Source organism: Melanotaenia boesemani, chromosome 10, assembly GCF_017639745.1.
Source record: "Melanotaenia boesemani isolate fMelBoe1 chromosome 10, fMelBoe1.pri, whole genome shotgun sequence".
Lineage (NCBI taxonomy): Eukaryota > Metazoa > Chordata > Actinopteri > Atheriniformes > Melanotaeniidae > Melanotaenia > Melanotaenia boesemani.
This window is the reverse complement of record NC_055691.1, coordinates 4615065-4631564: the sequence shown is the minus strand read 5'-3', so window position 1 is coordinate 4631564 and position 16500 is coordinate 4615065. Positions and strand designations below refer to the sequence as shown.

Here is a 16500-nt window from a genome sequence, read left to right as displayed (position 1 = left end):
CCAGGCGCCAGGAGCAGAGGGCCCCCGTGAGCATAATCTCAAGTAAACTGGTGGGAAGGCTCCTTGGGTTGGACACACAGCCAGAGCCACTGGATTGTCTGGATCAGTCATCTTTCCTGGGAATCAGACTGGCTTATAGGACATCTCCACCCAGATGGCCCAGCTGGCACGCCTCTGTATGTACTAATTCAGCAGCCACCAAGGGGGCACAGTTTAATGCCTCTCATGCAGCCTCCAACAGGGTCAATTGGGGCATTCCTTCAAAACCGCCAAAACAGAGGACACACTCATGAAGGAATTAGCAGTGTTCGGGTAAATCCTCCCAGCCTCTGTCAGCAGCTCCACGCCTCACGTCTCCGATCTCGCCACCATCTCCATGCCTCATGTCTCCGGTGTTGCCGCTTCCAGCTCCCTGGTCCACGACACCTCCTGAGGTTCCTGTCTCCGAGAGGGTCCAGGGAAGGGATGCTCCTCGTTTGCCTCCTAATGGTTCTTGTCTCTGAGGGGGTCCCTGTTCAGGATGCTCCTCTGCCTCTGGCTCCTGTCTCCTAGGAGGAGGTCTTGGGTTGAGGCGCTCCACACCTGCTTTTGGTTCCTGTTCCTGAGGGGGTCGTGGGTTGAAACGCTTCTCTTCTGGTTCCTGTTCAACACTCCTGCCGTCGCTGCTATTTGTCGGGTTCTGTGTGTTCACTTTCACCTGGGTTGGCAATGAGTTACGCCTGTTGTATGCCTGCTGTATGCTGTCGTTAGTCACCCCACCTGTGTAGAGACCATCGCCCCTCCTTTCCACCGGGTGTGTGTGCCATGTCAGGGCTGCACCATGTTTTTCCATTTTTGTTCAGACCCCCGTGACGCGCCAATATAGCGTGTCAGGTGTGCTTCTCCACTTCCAGGATAAACGTCTCGTCATCTATGATAACAAAAAAGAAAAGAAAAAAATCATTGAGACCACCTGACCGGTTAAACATGTAATGTTTTCATGGTTCAGCAGCTCAAATCTGCATGGGGGCTTTTATTTAGAAAAACACCAGAAGCTTTAGCACCTCTCCCATGTCTGATTTCCTGTCTGCCTCTATCTAAACTCCGCAAATTGACACGTAGAGCGTCAAAAATAGACTTGCTGTATAAATTTAAATAAAAGCTGTGACTATGCGCTTCTGGGACGCTTCTGATATGGGCTGCGCACCTGGTGGAAACCAAATCATTGACTAAAACGGCGACGAATAGCAGCAGAGGTTGCGGCACAGCCCCAATGTAGTGCACCCTCACCTGGTGGAAAGAAGGGGTCAGAAGCATCCCAGAAGCGCCTTGTCGTGGTTCTCCGTTACACAAACATGCTGAGTATTTTTGGGTTATAGCAAGCCACAATGCAGTCAAATCCAGCAGTTCAGATAGGGACAAACAGGAAATCATACATGGGAGCAGTGTAAAAACTTCAATTAATTTTCAAAATAAAAGCCCCCATGTAGATTTGCGCTTGCTGAACCATGTAAACATTATGTCATTAGTTGGTCAGAGTGTCTGTGTTTTTTTTTTTTGTTGTTTTTTTTTTTTTTTTAAATCATGGACGACAAGATGTTTATGTTGGAAGTGGAGAATCACAAGATTCTCAAATTTTCTGATTTCGTGATCTTGTGGATCCAGCTAGGCAGCCTGCACTCACAAGTTCTCCCAGTAATGAGAAGATTTAGTGAACAATTGTGTTGCAAATGATATTAGCAATTTGCATTCAAAGCCCTGATCAACAGGTATAGAGTACAGGGATGGAGGTGGGTGTCTTTTAGGCTACAGCAAGATAAAATTGTTTATGGAAGGTTTTCAAGTAGTAGTGACTAGCATCTACCTCTGCTTTGCACAGTCAGGGGCACATGCAGTTTCTATTGCTGCAGATGTAGTAATAGGACCAGGAACTCAGGAAATTCAGGAACAGAAACTGCATCACTCCAGTCAAATTTCATGAAGTATGTTCTGAAGAAATTTCTTATGAGGGATCTGAAAGCATTTAATTTTCTTAACATAAGCAACTTGTCCAGATAATCAAGCAATCTTGGGTGGTTGCATTTAAATTAAAGGACAGATGTTTTCTTGCTAATTTACAATAGATAACATTTTAAATGGCTGATTAATATAAGTAATAATGGCAAATTAGTTTGGTTTAAAAAACAACAAATACATGACAAAAAAGAACAGGCTGTAATATATGCATTTCTTCCTTTAATGCCATAAACTTAGGACCTTCTTCTTAACTATGGCAGAAATGTCAATAAACAACTAAATATAACATATTTTAGTTGGTTAACACTGTCGCCTCACAGCAAGAAGGTTCCTGGCTTGAACTTTAGTTGGGGTCTTTTTGTGTAATGTCACACATGGGTATGCACACATGGTATGCATGGGTTATCTCTGTGTACTGTGGCTTTATCCCACACTCCAACCACATGCATGTCAAGTTGATTGGTTGTTTTAAATTCTCCCTGTTTCATTTTCGTATTAATTGTCTGTCTGACATAATTGAGACTATACATATAAAATAATCATCCATTCATCCATCCATCCATCCATCCATCCATCCATCCATCCATCCATCCATCCATCCATCCATCTGTTATGACCTCTTTTTGTCAAGGGGTAAAAAGGTCAATAACAAACTGGACCAGACTGAAGTCAAAATAGTATTAACAAAAAGTATTTATTAAAACAATAAATTAAATACAATTTCCTATTAACAAAATACACAACCGGGTTCAATAAACAAATAAAGGGAAAATTCCTATAAACAAAAATATACCATGTCCGGCTACAAATAACAAAAAGTGTCCTTTTTCAGGTTTACCATACAATGAACAAAAGGATAGAAAATTACTAAACAAAACTTCCTCCTATTGAGGCTACAAATAACTCTTACAATGGCAAATAAACACAAAACATCCTATAAACCAAAAATCCACATACAAATACCAAATAATAATAACAAACTGAAATCGGGAGTCTTTACTCTAAACCACAAATTCTGCCAAACAAAAGCTCTTACAATTCTTACAGCCAATACTAAACCCACACAGAGAAACAACACGGAAGAGTCTTATCCCAAAGCTGGCAAGCTGTGTGCCCACGGTACACAGTTGCCATGAATAATGGTGAAGCTGGGCTTTTAGTGTGCGAGGAGTCCATGAAGCACTGCCTCTTCAGGAAGTCCTGGAACCACAGGAGGCCAATCCTGGTGGAGGAGAGTGGAGAAGAGGAGTGACTCCTGATGGCAGTCTTCAGGCCCCAACAAGACACAGCTGATTCCAATACCGGCACCAGGCTGACAGGCCAAAGGCCGTAACACCATCCATCCATCCATCCATCCATCCAGAGCTTTGTCTTTTGGCTCAGCTCCTTCTTCACCACGACAGACCGATGCAGAGCATCGGGCACAACCTCATTCCCGACCTAGCGAAAAACACATTTTTTTCCGGCTGAGGAACATGGTCTCAGATCTGGAGTTGCTGATTCTCATTTCAGCCGCTTCACACTCTGTTGTGAATTGCTCCAGTGAGAGCTGAAGATTACAGCCTGATGAAGCCAACAGAACCACATCATCTGCAAAGACCAAAGACCCAATCCTGAGGCCAGCAAACTGGATCCCCTTAACACCTCGGCTGTACCTACAAATTCTGTCCGTAAAAATTATGAACAGAATCGGTGAGAAAGGGCAGCCTTGGCAAAGTCCAAACCTCACTGGGAATGAATCTGATTTACTGCCTGCAATGCTGACCAAGCTCTGGCACTGGTCATACAGGGACTGGACAGCTTGTACAAGGGGGTCTGGCACTCTATACTCCTGGATCACCCCCCCACAGGAGTCCCTGGGGGATACAGTCATACGCCTTCTCCAAGTCCACAAAGCACATGCAGACTGGTTGAGCAAACTCCCATGCCCCCTCCAAGACCCAGAAGAGGATGTAAAGCTGGTCCACTATTCTACGACTGGGACGAAAACCACACTGCTCCTCTTCAATCTGAGGTTTGACTACCCAACGGACCCTCCTTTCCAGGACCCCTGAATAGACCTTACCAGGGAGGCTGAGGAGTGTGATCATCCTGCAGTTGGAGCGCAGCCTCCAGTCCTCCTTTTTAAAAAGTGGGACCACCACCACAGTCTACCAGTCCAAGGGAACTGTCCCTGATGTCCATGTGATGCTGCAGAGGCGTGTCAACCAAGACAGCCCTACAGCATCCAGAGCGTTAAGGAACTTCCTGCGAACCTCATCCTTTCCTTGGGCCCTGCCACTGAGGAGCTTTTTAACCACCTCAGCAACCTCAACCCAGAGATAGGAGAGCCCACGCCAGGGTTCCCAGATTCTGCTAAAATAATCTCTTATACAATAAATTTAGATTCAGAAATATTTGTTTGACTTTAGCAGTCAGCAACAAAGTAATACAAACTCTGATTTAATGATAAAAATGAATATACAGATGACTTTGTGATATACAAGCACACTTGCACAATGTCATGATACACATTTTTTTTATCTCCTTACACATTCGTATCTATTAATATAGTTTTATTAGAGTAAAATCTGATGATATGAATTTACAACAGCAACCGTGCCTGAAATAGTATATCAGTAGCACACCTAGCATTTGTTTATTATGTAATAAAAATAATGGTGATGGTCACAGTTGTACTACCAATAACAACAGAACAAAAACTAATTCTAATAGAGACTAATAGAAAATTATTACAATATCTTGTATATTATGAAGACATTAAAAAATTACTGTTTAAGTATTTAAAATAAGTTTTATGTAGTTAAACATAATGAATTACAGTAAAATAAAACAGGTGTTTATTGGATGCTTGAAGTTAGGTAAAAACCACAGATACACAGTATTGTTGTTATTTAGCTAATAAAAACTAAAACAAAAGACAGACGCTGAGCATGAAAACCCAAGTATGCCCCATAATCTATTATGGCGGCAATCAATTTTTCATTCATGTTATTGGTTTTACAATGAAGTGGAAGAACTCTCATTTTCTTCTCTTAAAAATTATGCTTTAGTTCACTGATGTTTGCAGACATTCGCTAATGCACCACATCATTTCAGACAGGTTGAGATCTTTGTAACACCATGATTGTTGTCTTTTTCTGCCATTCTGTATTACATTTACCGCTGTGTTTTAGTCATTCTCTTGTATGATGACTAAACTTCAGACAGTATTAAGCTGTTGAACAGATGGTCTCAATTTTAATTCCATAATACTTTGGTGAGCTTGATGACTGTATGTTCAGGTCAAGTAGCTATAGCAAAAGCCCAAATCGTCAACGTCCATCACTGTGTTGGTGCTGATATGCGGTTCTTGTTAGAACTGTACTATCATACACTTTGACATGTAACCTGCTAACCAAGGTCTGTAGAATGTGGGATGTAGCTCTTTGGGTTTTTGCAGTTTCTCTGATCATTGTGTGAACATGCATGTTCATATGTGAACAGTTGCTTATCTAAGATCATCACTGATGTCTTTCCTCCTTGGCATTGGGTTAACACACACACACCTGAATTCTGCAAAGCAGCAAACAGTTAAAACATCAGTTTTTATAGAGGGACTTGGGGTTCCTGATGATAAATCAATTAAATACAGGAATAAAGTCAAAATGTAATCACTTAAGTGTTGTTTAACCAAAGTTGTATCTAACTAACTTTCAAGAACTGGCATGGACCAGATTATTCATTCATCTTCATGCCTTGATACACAAAACCTTTAGAGAAGGTGTGCTTCATTTTTCATGTCTGCTTGGACAACATACACTCTCACAAAACAAAAAAAAACGGGATGTAGCAACAAAGGAAAATGACTCTTACATAAAAAAGAAATGATGGAACCAAGAAACTCCTGGGTTGCACTGCTGTTGTGAAACTCCAGAGTTTCACATCCCTGTGAAATGAGTTAGGGCAGTTGAAGGGGTCCATGCAAGACAGGAGAGGATGTTTGTAGTACATTAGGAAAAAGGAGAAGAGGCCATGTGCTGCTTTCAGTCTTAACTAAATTCCTCATGGTGTAAACATGCTGCTGCTACTCCTGCTGCTGCTGACATCCACAGTGAGTTATATTATATATCCATGCTTAGAAATGAATGAAAAGCTGTAAGACATTAACCTTTAAACATCGATATTAGACTTTTCCTCTCGCTCATTTTTCTTCAATGCAGCTTCTTTGTGGTCCTCTCCAAACTGAGCACCTCTTGCATGCCTTATTAGAGTTATTGTGTGTGATTGCAGGATGATGGCCGGACTCAGCGTGTGCTTGGTGAGAAGAAAAGCGACTCCTGCCTCTGTGCGGTGAACTCCACCATGTGGATGTTCCCTGCTGCGAAGTATCAGGCTGTGCTGCAGCAGGTTCAGGCGTGTGAGGGATCTTTGAGAAACCTGCAGGAACAGGTAGGCAATCATGTCGGCACCAGCAAATTACTACTATGATTACAAATGATCAACATTCAGAAAAGGCTGTCACAATATTACATATAAACAGATTAAGAATGTTAAAATAATTATAGTTTTATCAGTTAGTATTGTTTTGTTTTTAGTTAAAAAGATGCTTGTTTTCATCTAACCAATTACACCAAAACCATGTTTCGAAGGAATTTGGAATAAATAAAATAAAAGCTCACACTCAAAAACAAAGAAACAAAAAGAAAACAAAAACTTCCTTTAAATTCTTGTGGTCCAAAAAAAGGAGTCGGTTGATGTAAGATTGTTTTTAGGCCAGCAGTGACATTGTGTACACAGTCCACTGACACTAAATTCAGCTTGTATGCATGACAGTGTATGTAGATTGCCTGTGATACCTCCTTTCTGAACTTTTCCTGTTTTCTTGCTCCATCGTATACTGACCAGCGCAAATCTGCAGATTAATATTACACTGACTGAGAGTGTGCTTGATGCTGGCACGTAAGGAGTCAGCGTCTAATCCATCTGCAGCCATAAAATGCAAAAACTCCTCTTGCACTTGCTCCGTCCCTGGCTTCAAATACCGAACAATAAATGATATCTGTTCTTTTTTGCTCACATCCGTTTTTTTGTTCACCAAAACGGCAAAGTACTCAGCATCCCTCACCTCATCACTTATATCACTCCAAATCTTTTCACCTTTTCTAACTTTTTCTTCACCACTGGATCAAATAATTTAATTACATTGGATCCAATCCAATTTACACTGCTTGTCTGAGTTTGTTAAACTCACTCCATGCCTCCAGGGCAAATTTATGTCCATACTTTCATGGTGGCTCTTCAGAGGTGCAGAAGCCTTTCCCCAGTTATTGAATCCATTGCTGGTAAAAGCTGGCTCCATATGAAATCCGTGGCCCTTTTTCAAGAAATGCCGACAGGCAAAACAGAACGCTGTGTCTTTGGACACACAATATTTTCCAGCCAAATGTACTGATCTATCCAATTTTTGTTAAAACATCTATGCTGTTTAGCTAATATCATCTCCAAGGCCAAATTTGTCAGCAGAAAGTGCGGGTAGTTGCCCTTCCTTATTCCTGTTACCTCTAAATGTTCATCACTCACCAAAACAGAGCAAGCCTGACTTGCTTCCCCACCCTCTGAAGCAGTTTTATCTGTCCATGCACATTTTTGATAAATGAAACGTTCCATCTCTGCTCTCTGCACATCTCAATCAAGCTAGACAGCAAGAACTTTGTGCAGTAGCTGAAAAGAAGCATAGGGTCAAAGGTTATGCGAGTAATCACATGCTTATTTTGGCAAATTGATTTTTTTTTCATTAATAATTTTTAATGTATTTTAATTAAGTTTGAATGTGTACAACTACTCTGTAAAAAAATCAAATTAAATAAAAAAAATGTAAACATTAATTTTTGTGGGGTGCTATGGGAGTGCTTTGACAATTCCAGTGTTAGCTGGGACACCTCCTAGCCCCTCCCTAAATTAACACAATAACAGAGACTGCAATTTCTTTGCCAGCACTACTTCCTGGCCATTGCTGTGGCATCAGTGGTGCTTTTGGCCTGGATGATGTGTTTAATTCTTCATAATTTTGAAGCTTAATTGTCTGCTCCTCCATGGTAAAGTAGGCTGCTCTGATTCTGTCAACACCCCTTTTATGTGAGTGTGCACTGATCAAGATGGGAAAACCCTGGTTGAATTACCAAGTATCAGGATTGTGAATGTCTGGGTAAGTCACCTAGTTTATGCACACCAGGTATTACTATTTCTTGCTTTTTTGTCATTTTTATGTAAAACTGTTATTTAAAAATCACTGAAAAGAACCTCTGTCATGCATGGGGCTGCACTGTGTGGTGATGGTCTGGTTAAATTAGAAAAGCTAGTGGCAAGAGCCTGATGTGAATTACTTGTGGCAGGTGAGCTCCGGACATCTGCTTGATGATTAATAAAAAATGTTTATTACAAAAAGTGACATCTTAAACAGATGTGCAGAATCTGTGGGGTCTCTAGGCTGATCGTAGATGATACTAGTGATCATATGTACCCATGGGCTTATAAAGGGTTTACAAGTAAAGAACATTCCTAAGCTGACATCTGGAACCATTCATGAGAATTGCATATGGAAACAACCACACAAGAAACCTATAACCCCGTCCATGTATGGAGACTAGAATTTATGAAATCTTAACAGATAGCAGACTATTACAGCTGCAGTTGGTTAGAACAGCTGAATATAGTCATAACCAATGCAGTGCTGAGGATATCTAATTATAAACATATGCAATGCTGAGGATCAAAGACTACAAGCCATCTGTTTCACTAAGCAGTGGATCACAACAAAGAGTCAGTTTTCCTATTATCAAATCAAACAGGCTACATGATCGAATGAAGACACACAAAGAGACTTATTTAACATTCAGTTCCTCCAAAAAGTGTTTTTATTTGGTCCAGACTAGATAATTATCAATGATTTTGTTGCAAAACGATCTTTTTAGAGTTGAATGATCTTTAAGAGAACTAATCAAAAGGATAAACAGCTATATCAGCACACAGAGGGGAGGAAAATCAGATCCAAGGAAAATCTGCACACCTGCAGTCTGGTCTGCTTCATCTTCAGGTGCACAAATGTGCCGGCTCGATTGGTTCAGCATTTAGTTTTGTTCACTGGCTCTTCCTTACAAATGGACATCAGACAGTTGGGCCTCATGCAGAAAAAAAGGTCTGACTAAAATGGAAAACCAAGAAGGAAAATTACATTTGTAGATTGAAGTGGAACTGTGTTTTGTGGTCTGTAACAATCATATATATATATATATATATGCTTTTTATTCATATCTGTGTGTCTGTGACAACTAAACATCATCTTCCCACTTCTGATAAATGTGAATGTTCTAAAATTCTTATTTAGTTAGACCTTAGTTTTGCTGTAGACCAGGGGTGTCCAAAGTCGGTCCTCGAGGGCCGCTGTCCTGCAAATTTTCCAATGTTTCCTGCTTTAACACACCTGACTCAAATGAAATAGATCCAACAGCCTATTAAGTTTTGCCCAATTAATCATCAATTTGAGTCAGGCAGTTTTGGAGCAGGGACACATCAAAAACCTCCAGGATTGTGGCCCTTGAGGACCAGAGCTGGGCACCCCTGCTGTAGACTAATAAAAACTGTAATGGACAATTTATATAGACAATTCTGTTTGTTTTCCTGCAGGTGGAGCTCTCTATTCAGCATCTCCCTCAGTTTCAGGCAAGGGTTGAGAATGTGACATCCCGGCTGCAGGCTTACCAGTATTTGCGTCACAAGGGCCTGTACACACCGCTGTCCCTGCGCATGCTGGGCCAGGAACTCGGCCAGCTGGAAACAGACATCACTGCTATCCACACCCAGTTAAACAACGCCCACACACAGAAACTGTCCAAAGAGGTACATCAAAGCACAGAAAAATATTTTGAACATGCTAGAAATACTGTACATCCTGTCAGGTTTAGGGCTTTAAACCAAAACAATAAGTAAAGAACTATGTTCATCATCATGTTATGCTTGTTAGATTTTAATGGCAACTTTCTGGGTAAATGTGTCTGTGTGCATTAGGTGGAAAAACTGCGTAAAGATGTAGAGAGGATGCACTCATCCAACACAGTTAACATGATTACTGTCAAAGAGAGTCTGCGCTACCTGAAGAACAGTGTTGAGTCCTGTAAGACAATCCCCAAAGACTTCAGAGGTGAGTGTGAAAAGGGACTATTATCTAGGTTAAATGGTTTCTATGGATGCAATAAAAGATCAAATTAATATAAAACAGTAATTTGAAAGAGCAGTTGTTAGGTTAAATACCAGTCAAGAGTAAGTCTGGTGTCTGGGCTTTATACCACCAAAGAGCTGTCTTAAAAGTTCACTGCTACACCTTGCAACACGCACCTGATCAAACTGGCCACAATGTCATGTTTATGTATCTGCTACAGTGATACCTGCTGAAGAGCAGTAGACAGCAGCTAAGGATCCAAACATCACAGTAACATGAAGTGGAATTTATGACTTCACGCTGAAAGATGACTGTTTACCATGGGTTTACCCTACCTGTGGTGTATCTAGGCAATTTTCAGTGGGGTGGCCAAGATGAGACATAAGTTAGTGTGGGGTGGCGAATCAATGGATATCTCCAGCTTCAATGTCGAGCAGGATTATAGTTAACTTCTGTTAGAATCAATATGGGAAATGGATTCTTATGTGTCTGGAAACCTGAACTCCTACCAGTGTCAAAAACCAAATTCTGTTTGACGATTTAAAAATGATACAATTTGAACTTAAAAAAAAAAACAAAAAAAAAAAAACTAAATTCTTACTACAAACTTAATAGGGCATTTTTTTTCTCATAAAGGGAGAAAAGGAATTATTCTACAATATGAGTAACACTTAAGAACATGGTGACCAGACAATCAACACTAGTGCAGCTGTTCTTGCTGCTGGAATCCACTGACCGAGGTGTGGATCTGGTTTTAACAGCTGAGAGTTACCCACCAAACCCTCAAATCCCACTACCCCAGTCCCATGCCCACTCATAACTCACACATTGGTTTGGCACATATACAACATTAGCTCTATTGAACAAATACACCCGGAACATTTGTTGTTACTTTAATTTAAAAAGCACAGATTTATATTTCATGACATTATTCAACTTAACTTAATTTAAACAGCTATTTATCATAAGCATAAGAACAACCAGTGCTTTACAGTGCAAAAACAACCTAAAGAGGAACAATAATTAATACAATTTAGAAAATTTAAAATTTAGAAAAAATTGAAACTGCATTTATGTTTTTCATGAAATTTCAGTTGTTTATAATGTTTTCTAAAGAAAAGAGAGAGCTCATGTAAATATGAATATCTTGGTATAGTACTTGTACTTCTTTGCACTAAATTAAAGAGAAAAGTTAAGAGTTTTTATTATATGTTGTTATGCAATTATTTTATTGGTTCAGACCACTGGTAATCAAACTGAACTGTATTCTGCCCTTTAACTAAAACAAGTTTGACACCCTTGCTCATTACTTTTAAATATAGAAACACAGTTAAATGAGAAAATACAAATACCGCCTCGGTGTGGAAAAAGACTAAAGAGCCAGCCACGTTTAATGGTTTTTGAATGGGAATCTGGAAAAGCCAGATATGTTGCTTTCTCAGTACAAAATCAAATTAGTCTTTTGTTTGAAGACAGCTTTCTTGGAGAAAATTGTGTTGTGCATCATCTGATACTCAGAAACCTTCTCATCTCTGTTTTCAGGCCAGCACAGTAACTGCATGAAGGGCCTGATCTCCAGTATCAGTGATCCTGTAACGACGAAGGTCAGTCCTTATGGAAAAAGCTACATCTCTGGTTCATGGGGCAAAGAGGCCCAGATGGACGGTGTGAAGGAGAAGAACATCTACTTTGTTCAGCCTCTTGTCAACAACCACATCTGGGGAAACATCTTGCGTGTTTACCAAAACTACGAAGATTTCATGGCCTCCACTAATCATAAGGACTTCACCTTCGCGCCATCTCACATTCATGCTAATGCCATTGAGGGTCCCAGCAGTGTCCTGTATGGTGAAGCTCTGTATTACCACTGCTACCTCTCTGCAGATGTCTGTCGCTACGACCTGAAAACCAATGGCGTCAAACGGGTGAAGCTTCCAGGCACAGGAGTGGGTTTCAACAACAAGTTCCCCTACTGTTACTATGACTGCCGCCTTAATAGTGATGTTGACCTGGAGGCAGATGAAACAGGGCTGTGGGCGCTCTATGCTACCATGGGTAATCATGGTAATCTTGTGATGAGCAGGCTGGAATGGAATGATGAGGCTCAGACTCTGAATGTGACGCAAACGTGGGAGACGAGGCTGTTCAAGAAGGCGGTGAGCAATGCGTTCATGGTGTGCGGTGTGATGTATGCCACCCGATACGTGGACGAATACAATGATGAAGTGTTCTACGCCTTCGACACAGCTTCGGGGAAAGAGGACAGCTCACTTGCACTGCGGCTGGAGAAGGTAGCCAAAGGAGTGGCCAGTCTGAGCTACAACCCCACCAACAAGCAGCTCTACATGTACAATGATGGATATCTGCTGGCTTATCAGGCGCATTTCTAAATTAATGCTTTCATGAATTAATTGTCTTAATTGCTAAATAAAAATCTGATTAATTTTATAAAATAAAGTGGAAGATAAAACTCAAATACAGCCTAATTCTTGCAGAATTTTCGTTACCCATGTTTATTCTGCCACTATTAGACAGTTTCGATAAATTTAACTTCCAGAGTTAGTTGGTACAGTTAGTTAGTATGACATCCTCCTCCTGGTCCTAGAGAGGTGATGCTAGACTTTTACACACTGAGTGGCCAGTGGGATAGACTAGACTAGAATACACTTTATCAGGGGGGCCATATAGTAAGATAGGAAATGATTGCTCTCCTCTCTTTAACACACCCTCACATTCACTGCTGTGATAACTGGTCACGTTAAAGAGTGTGACCGCAGGCACCAACAATGTGGTAGTTGTCAGGCTGCTGATATGTCTCTAAAGACAATTCTATTTCTTTACTTTTTCTATTTCTAACTTGTTTACCATTTTTGACTGCACATTTTACTTCCTGCAATTTGTAATCTGCAGAATAGGATTTTCTTTTTGGGCTTTCTCAGTTGTCTTTAAGTTAATGTTTTACTTAATGTTTTCACTGGTAAAGGAGCAGCAAATACCATGGTTATCACAAGCCTAGAGCTCCCTTGGTTCATGTCAGTTGGAGCGAATTAACATTTAAAAACATGTTAAATATGTTAAATAATTTGATCACAGAAACATGGCGTCCCTGTCTCCCTTCCCTGGTGCAGCGGTGCATTAAATGTAATCAGGAGACAGCGGGTTTATTAAAAGGAAGAGACGTTTTCTGTCTGAAACTTCAGAAAGAAGAAACAGAACAGACGTTTGTCTATCAAAACCCATGCAGATGGGCAGAACATTGTGATTTTTGGACAGAAAACTGCTCCCAAAAGACATTGAGAAACTTTTTATTTATTTATTATTATTTTAATAAATGCAGTTTTAATTTATGCAAGACAGCAAAGGTAAAACATGTTTTCTGACTTTTACAAATGTGAAGCATGAATGGGGCCTTCTTCTACATATCGAGATGAAACTTCCAGCTGTGGAATCTGTGAGATGTGAGATTTCGGTATGTTCTTGTGTTTACATATTTACATACTTTACATAGTTCAGTACCTACCCATGACTGGTCATGTCTTTTAATGCAAACTCCAGAGAGATTTTAAGTTTGAACCATTAGATCTTTTGGTAACATACTGAAACCAAACAGCAACTTTATCAGTGTTATAGCTTTTACAGTTGATACAATGTGTAGCTATTTTTATTGTTTAATATTTTGTTGTACTTGCACAGCTGTAGGTTTCTGACTTAGTTGGAAAAATGAATCTTCTTTTAATATGTTTGAGTATTTGCTTATATAACAAAATATCTGTGGTCAAATGTCTGCAGGTTTTAACAGTGTGATTCTTGGAAGCAGCCTGTAGATGGAGTCACAGCACCTATATTTGCATGCACTTGTTCACACAAAACCAACACTGTAGTATATTTTTGCAATAGAAACGCACAGATATTTTCTACAGTTGTGATAACAAATGTATTATTTTAACAGGAACATATTATCAATCCTATCCAATCCAGTTTATTTAGAAAGCACAATTTTAAATGTCTCCAAAGTGCTGCACACCAGCAATCAACAATATTGATTAATAAAATAAAAAATAAATGAATAAATAAATAAATAAAAATTTAAGTTTACGTTTTACTTCTTCCTACCCCTTTTCAGACATGTCGATTGGTACAAATATACTGCTAGATGTCTGTATGTATGTTTTTGGTAAGGAAGTGACCAGTCTGAAATAAACAAAAATAAATAAATAAAATAAATAAATGTAAACAAGTATATAAATAAAAACAAGTGAAAATATAAAACAAATTAAGTGAAAAGATAAAATAAATAAAAAAGACAGAAGACCACAAAACTTATGTGGTGTTAAAAGCCAGAGAATAAAAGTGGGTCTTTAGACAAGACTTAAAGCTCTCCACTATCGGGGCAGATCAGACATGGATGGGCAAAGTATTCCAGAGTCTGGGGCCGATTACAGAGAAGGCCCCGTCCCCTCCAGTTCTAAGTCTCGTCTGAGGCACCACAAGCTAGGATTAAAACGATATTCTTTATGCTTTACGAGTTTTGTGAGCCATGTGTAGAAGCTTTATAGGTCAATGTGATCACTATGGAAGCCTCGGAGAATCATAAATGTGAACATGTCAACATCTTGCAGAAATTCAAGTGTCCCGTCAGGTGATGAGGTACAGAACGATACGTAGCTCAGTTTTTGTTTTTTTTTCTTCTTTTTTTTTTGCCAATAGGTTACAAGCATGCCCTCCATGTATTTGGTACCAAGCTACTGCTAATTGCTAATGTTATCATGTGAAATCATTTTTTTGTGACTTGCAGACTTAGACATCATCTGATGAAGGGAGAGAAAGAGGGAGTCATAGCAGGGGCAGTGGACCTGTGGGTGCTGCAAGAGGAAGATGCTGTAACATTACTCTGTGTTTAATAACATGTATTTCAGCTGATTTATTAAGGGAGGTGGGCGACATATTGATTAGAAATCAGTATTATCTGAGAGATATTTTTGCGTTAGAATGCTTGCGGTTCTAGTGATTAAATCACAATGAGAAACTGGTATTACTTTGCTATATTTTGTCTGACTAGGAGGAGGATAACTGGCTCCACCCCACTGAAAAATCAGCTGAAATAAATTATGAAACATGAGGGAAAGCTCTCGGAAAATGCATCTGAAAGAAGTACACATCTGCCTATTGATATGACTTCTGTGAAGAGTAACAACTGAAAACTGTTGCAACGGAGTTTTTCTAATGTAGGCTAACTAACAAATGAGCCGTTTCTGCCATTTTATATAGCAACTAACAGTAAATGATCCGACTTAAATGGGAGGATAAAGTAGTTGCTGAATTACCCTGCCCTGTTTCTAACATAACTCCAAAATAAACTTCTCTGTTAAATTTAATTAACGTACTTATCCAGCAGAAAGGCAAAAACGTCTCTGGACGCTGACTTGAATAATAAAAAGAAGTTTATTACAAAAGTTCAGACATCAAAACAGATTTCTGCAGCAAAATCTGGAGGTCCCAAAGCCAGAACGAAGACCTAAAGACCTAATGTGTCATTCTGTCTTATATAGGGTTTAAACAAAGAAAATTCCTCAGTCCTGTGTCCTCCAATCATAGAGTTTGCCTATAGGATACTCATTTGCATGGAATGCATGTTCTTGTGTCAATCCAGTCTGTGGGACAGAGAACCTTATATGGTAAAGACTTAAGTGTGTACCATACAAATGCTATGCTTAGATACCTCACCAGCAACCTTTGCACCAGTTATAAGTCCCTCTCCTTCATCACTTGCCTCCATCTGGTAAATGCTTCACTGATGTACACTCTCATTTGCTTCCGGTTATTATTTCTTTTTCTTTTCTTGTCTATGTTTTCCTCCGTCTTGCGGGGCAAAGAGTATGGATGGTAAACTGGCAAGCTGAATGATCTGCAGTCGTCGTTGCTTGTTATGTGTCGAGGTGGCCCTGAGCAAGACACTGAACCCCAAAATGCTCCTGATGGGTCGTGGTTGAGCGCCTTGCATCAGTGTGTGAATGGGTGAATGTGATGTATATTGTGAAGCGCTTTGGGTAAAAGTGTTATATAAATACAGACCATTTACCATTGGCCCCTTCTAGTGTATGACTTTACTATGTCTACAGTTGAAGGTTTAGATCAAAAGATTAGTCAGTACCTTTGTAGGTAGTAGGTGGGTAGGGCAACCCCCAGAGCCTGAGCAGTATTGCTTTGTATGGTCAGAAGAACAAGCTCACAGTACTGCAGTACAGAGAATCCAGGGACAAGGTATCTAGCATGTTGATTGTGCTGAAGACAGGCAAGAAGTGGATCCT

At 40.0% G+C, this 16500-nt stretch overlaps 1 protein-coding gene across 1 annotated transcript; it reads left to right on the top strand.

The window, feature by feature from the left end:
• The first annotated feature begins 5962 nt into the window (after nucleotides 1-5962).
• On the top strand, nucleotides 5963-12663 carry LOC121648234 (olfactomedin-like). The gene is made up of 5 exons (XM_041998248.1): nucleotides 5963-6088; nucleotides 6268-6426; nucleotides 9661-9873; nucleotides 10042-10174; nucleotides 11735-12663. Exons 1-5 carry the CDS (start codon nucleotides 6053-6055, stop codon nucleotides 12580-12582), a joined length of 1389 nt encoding a protein of 462 aa, XP_041854182.1. The 5' UTR covers nucleotides 5963-6052; the 3' UTR covers nucleotides 12583-12663.
• The last annotated feature ends 3837 nt before the right edge of the window (nucleotides 12664-16500 follow it).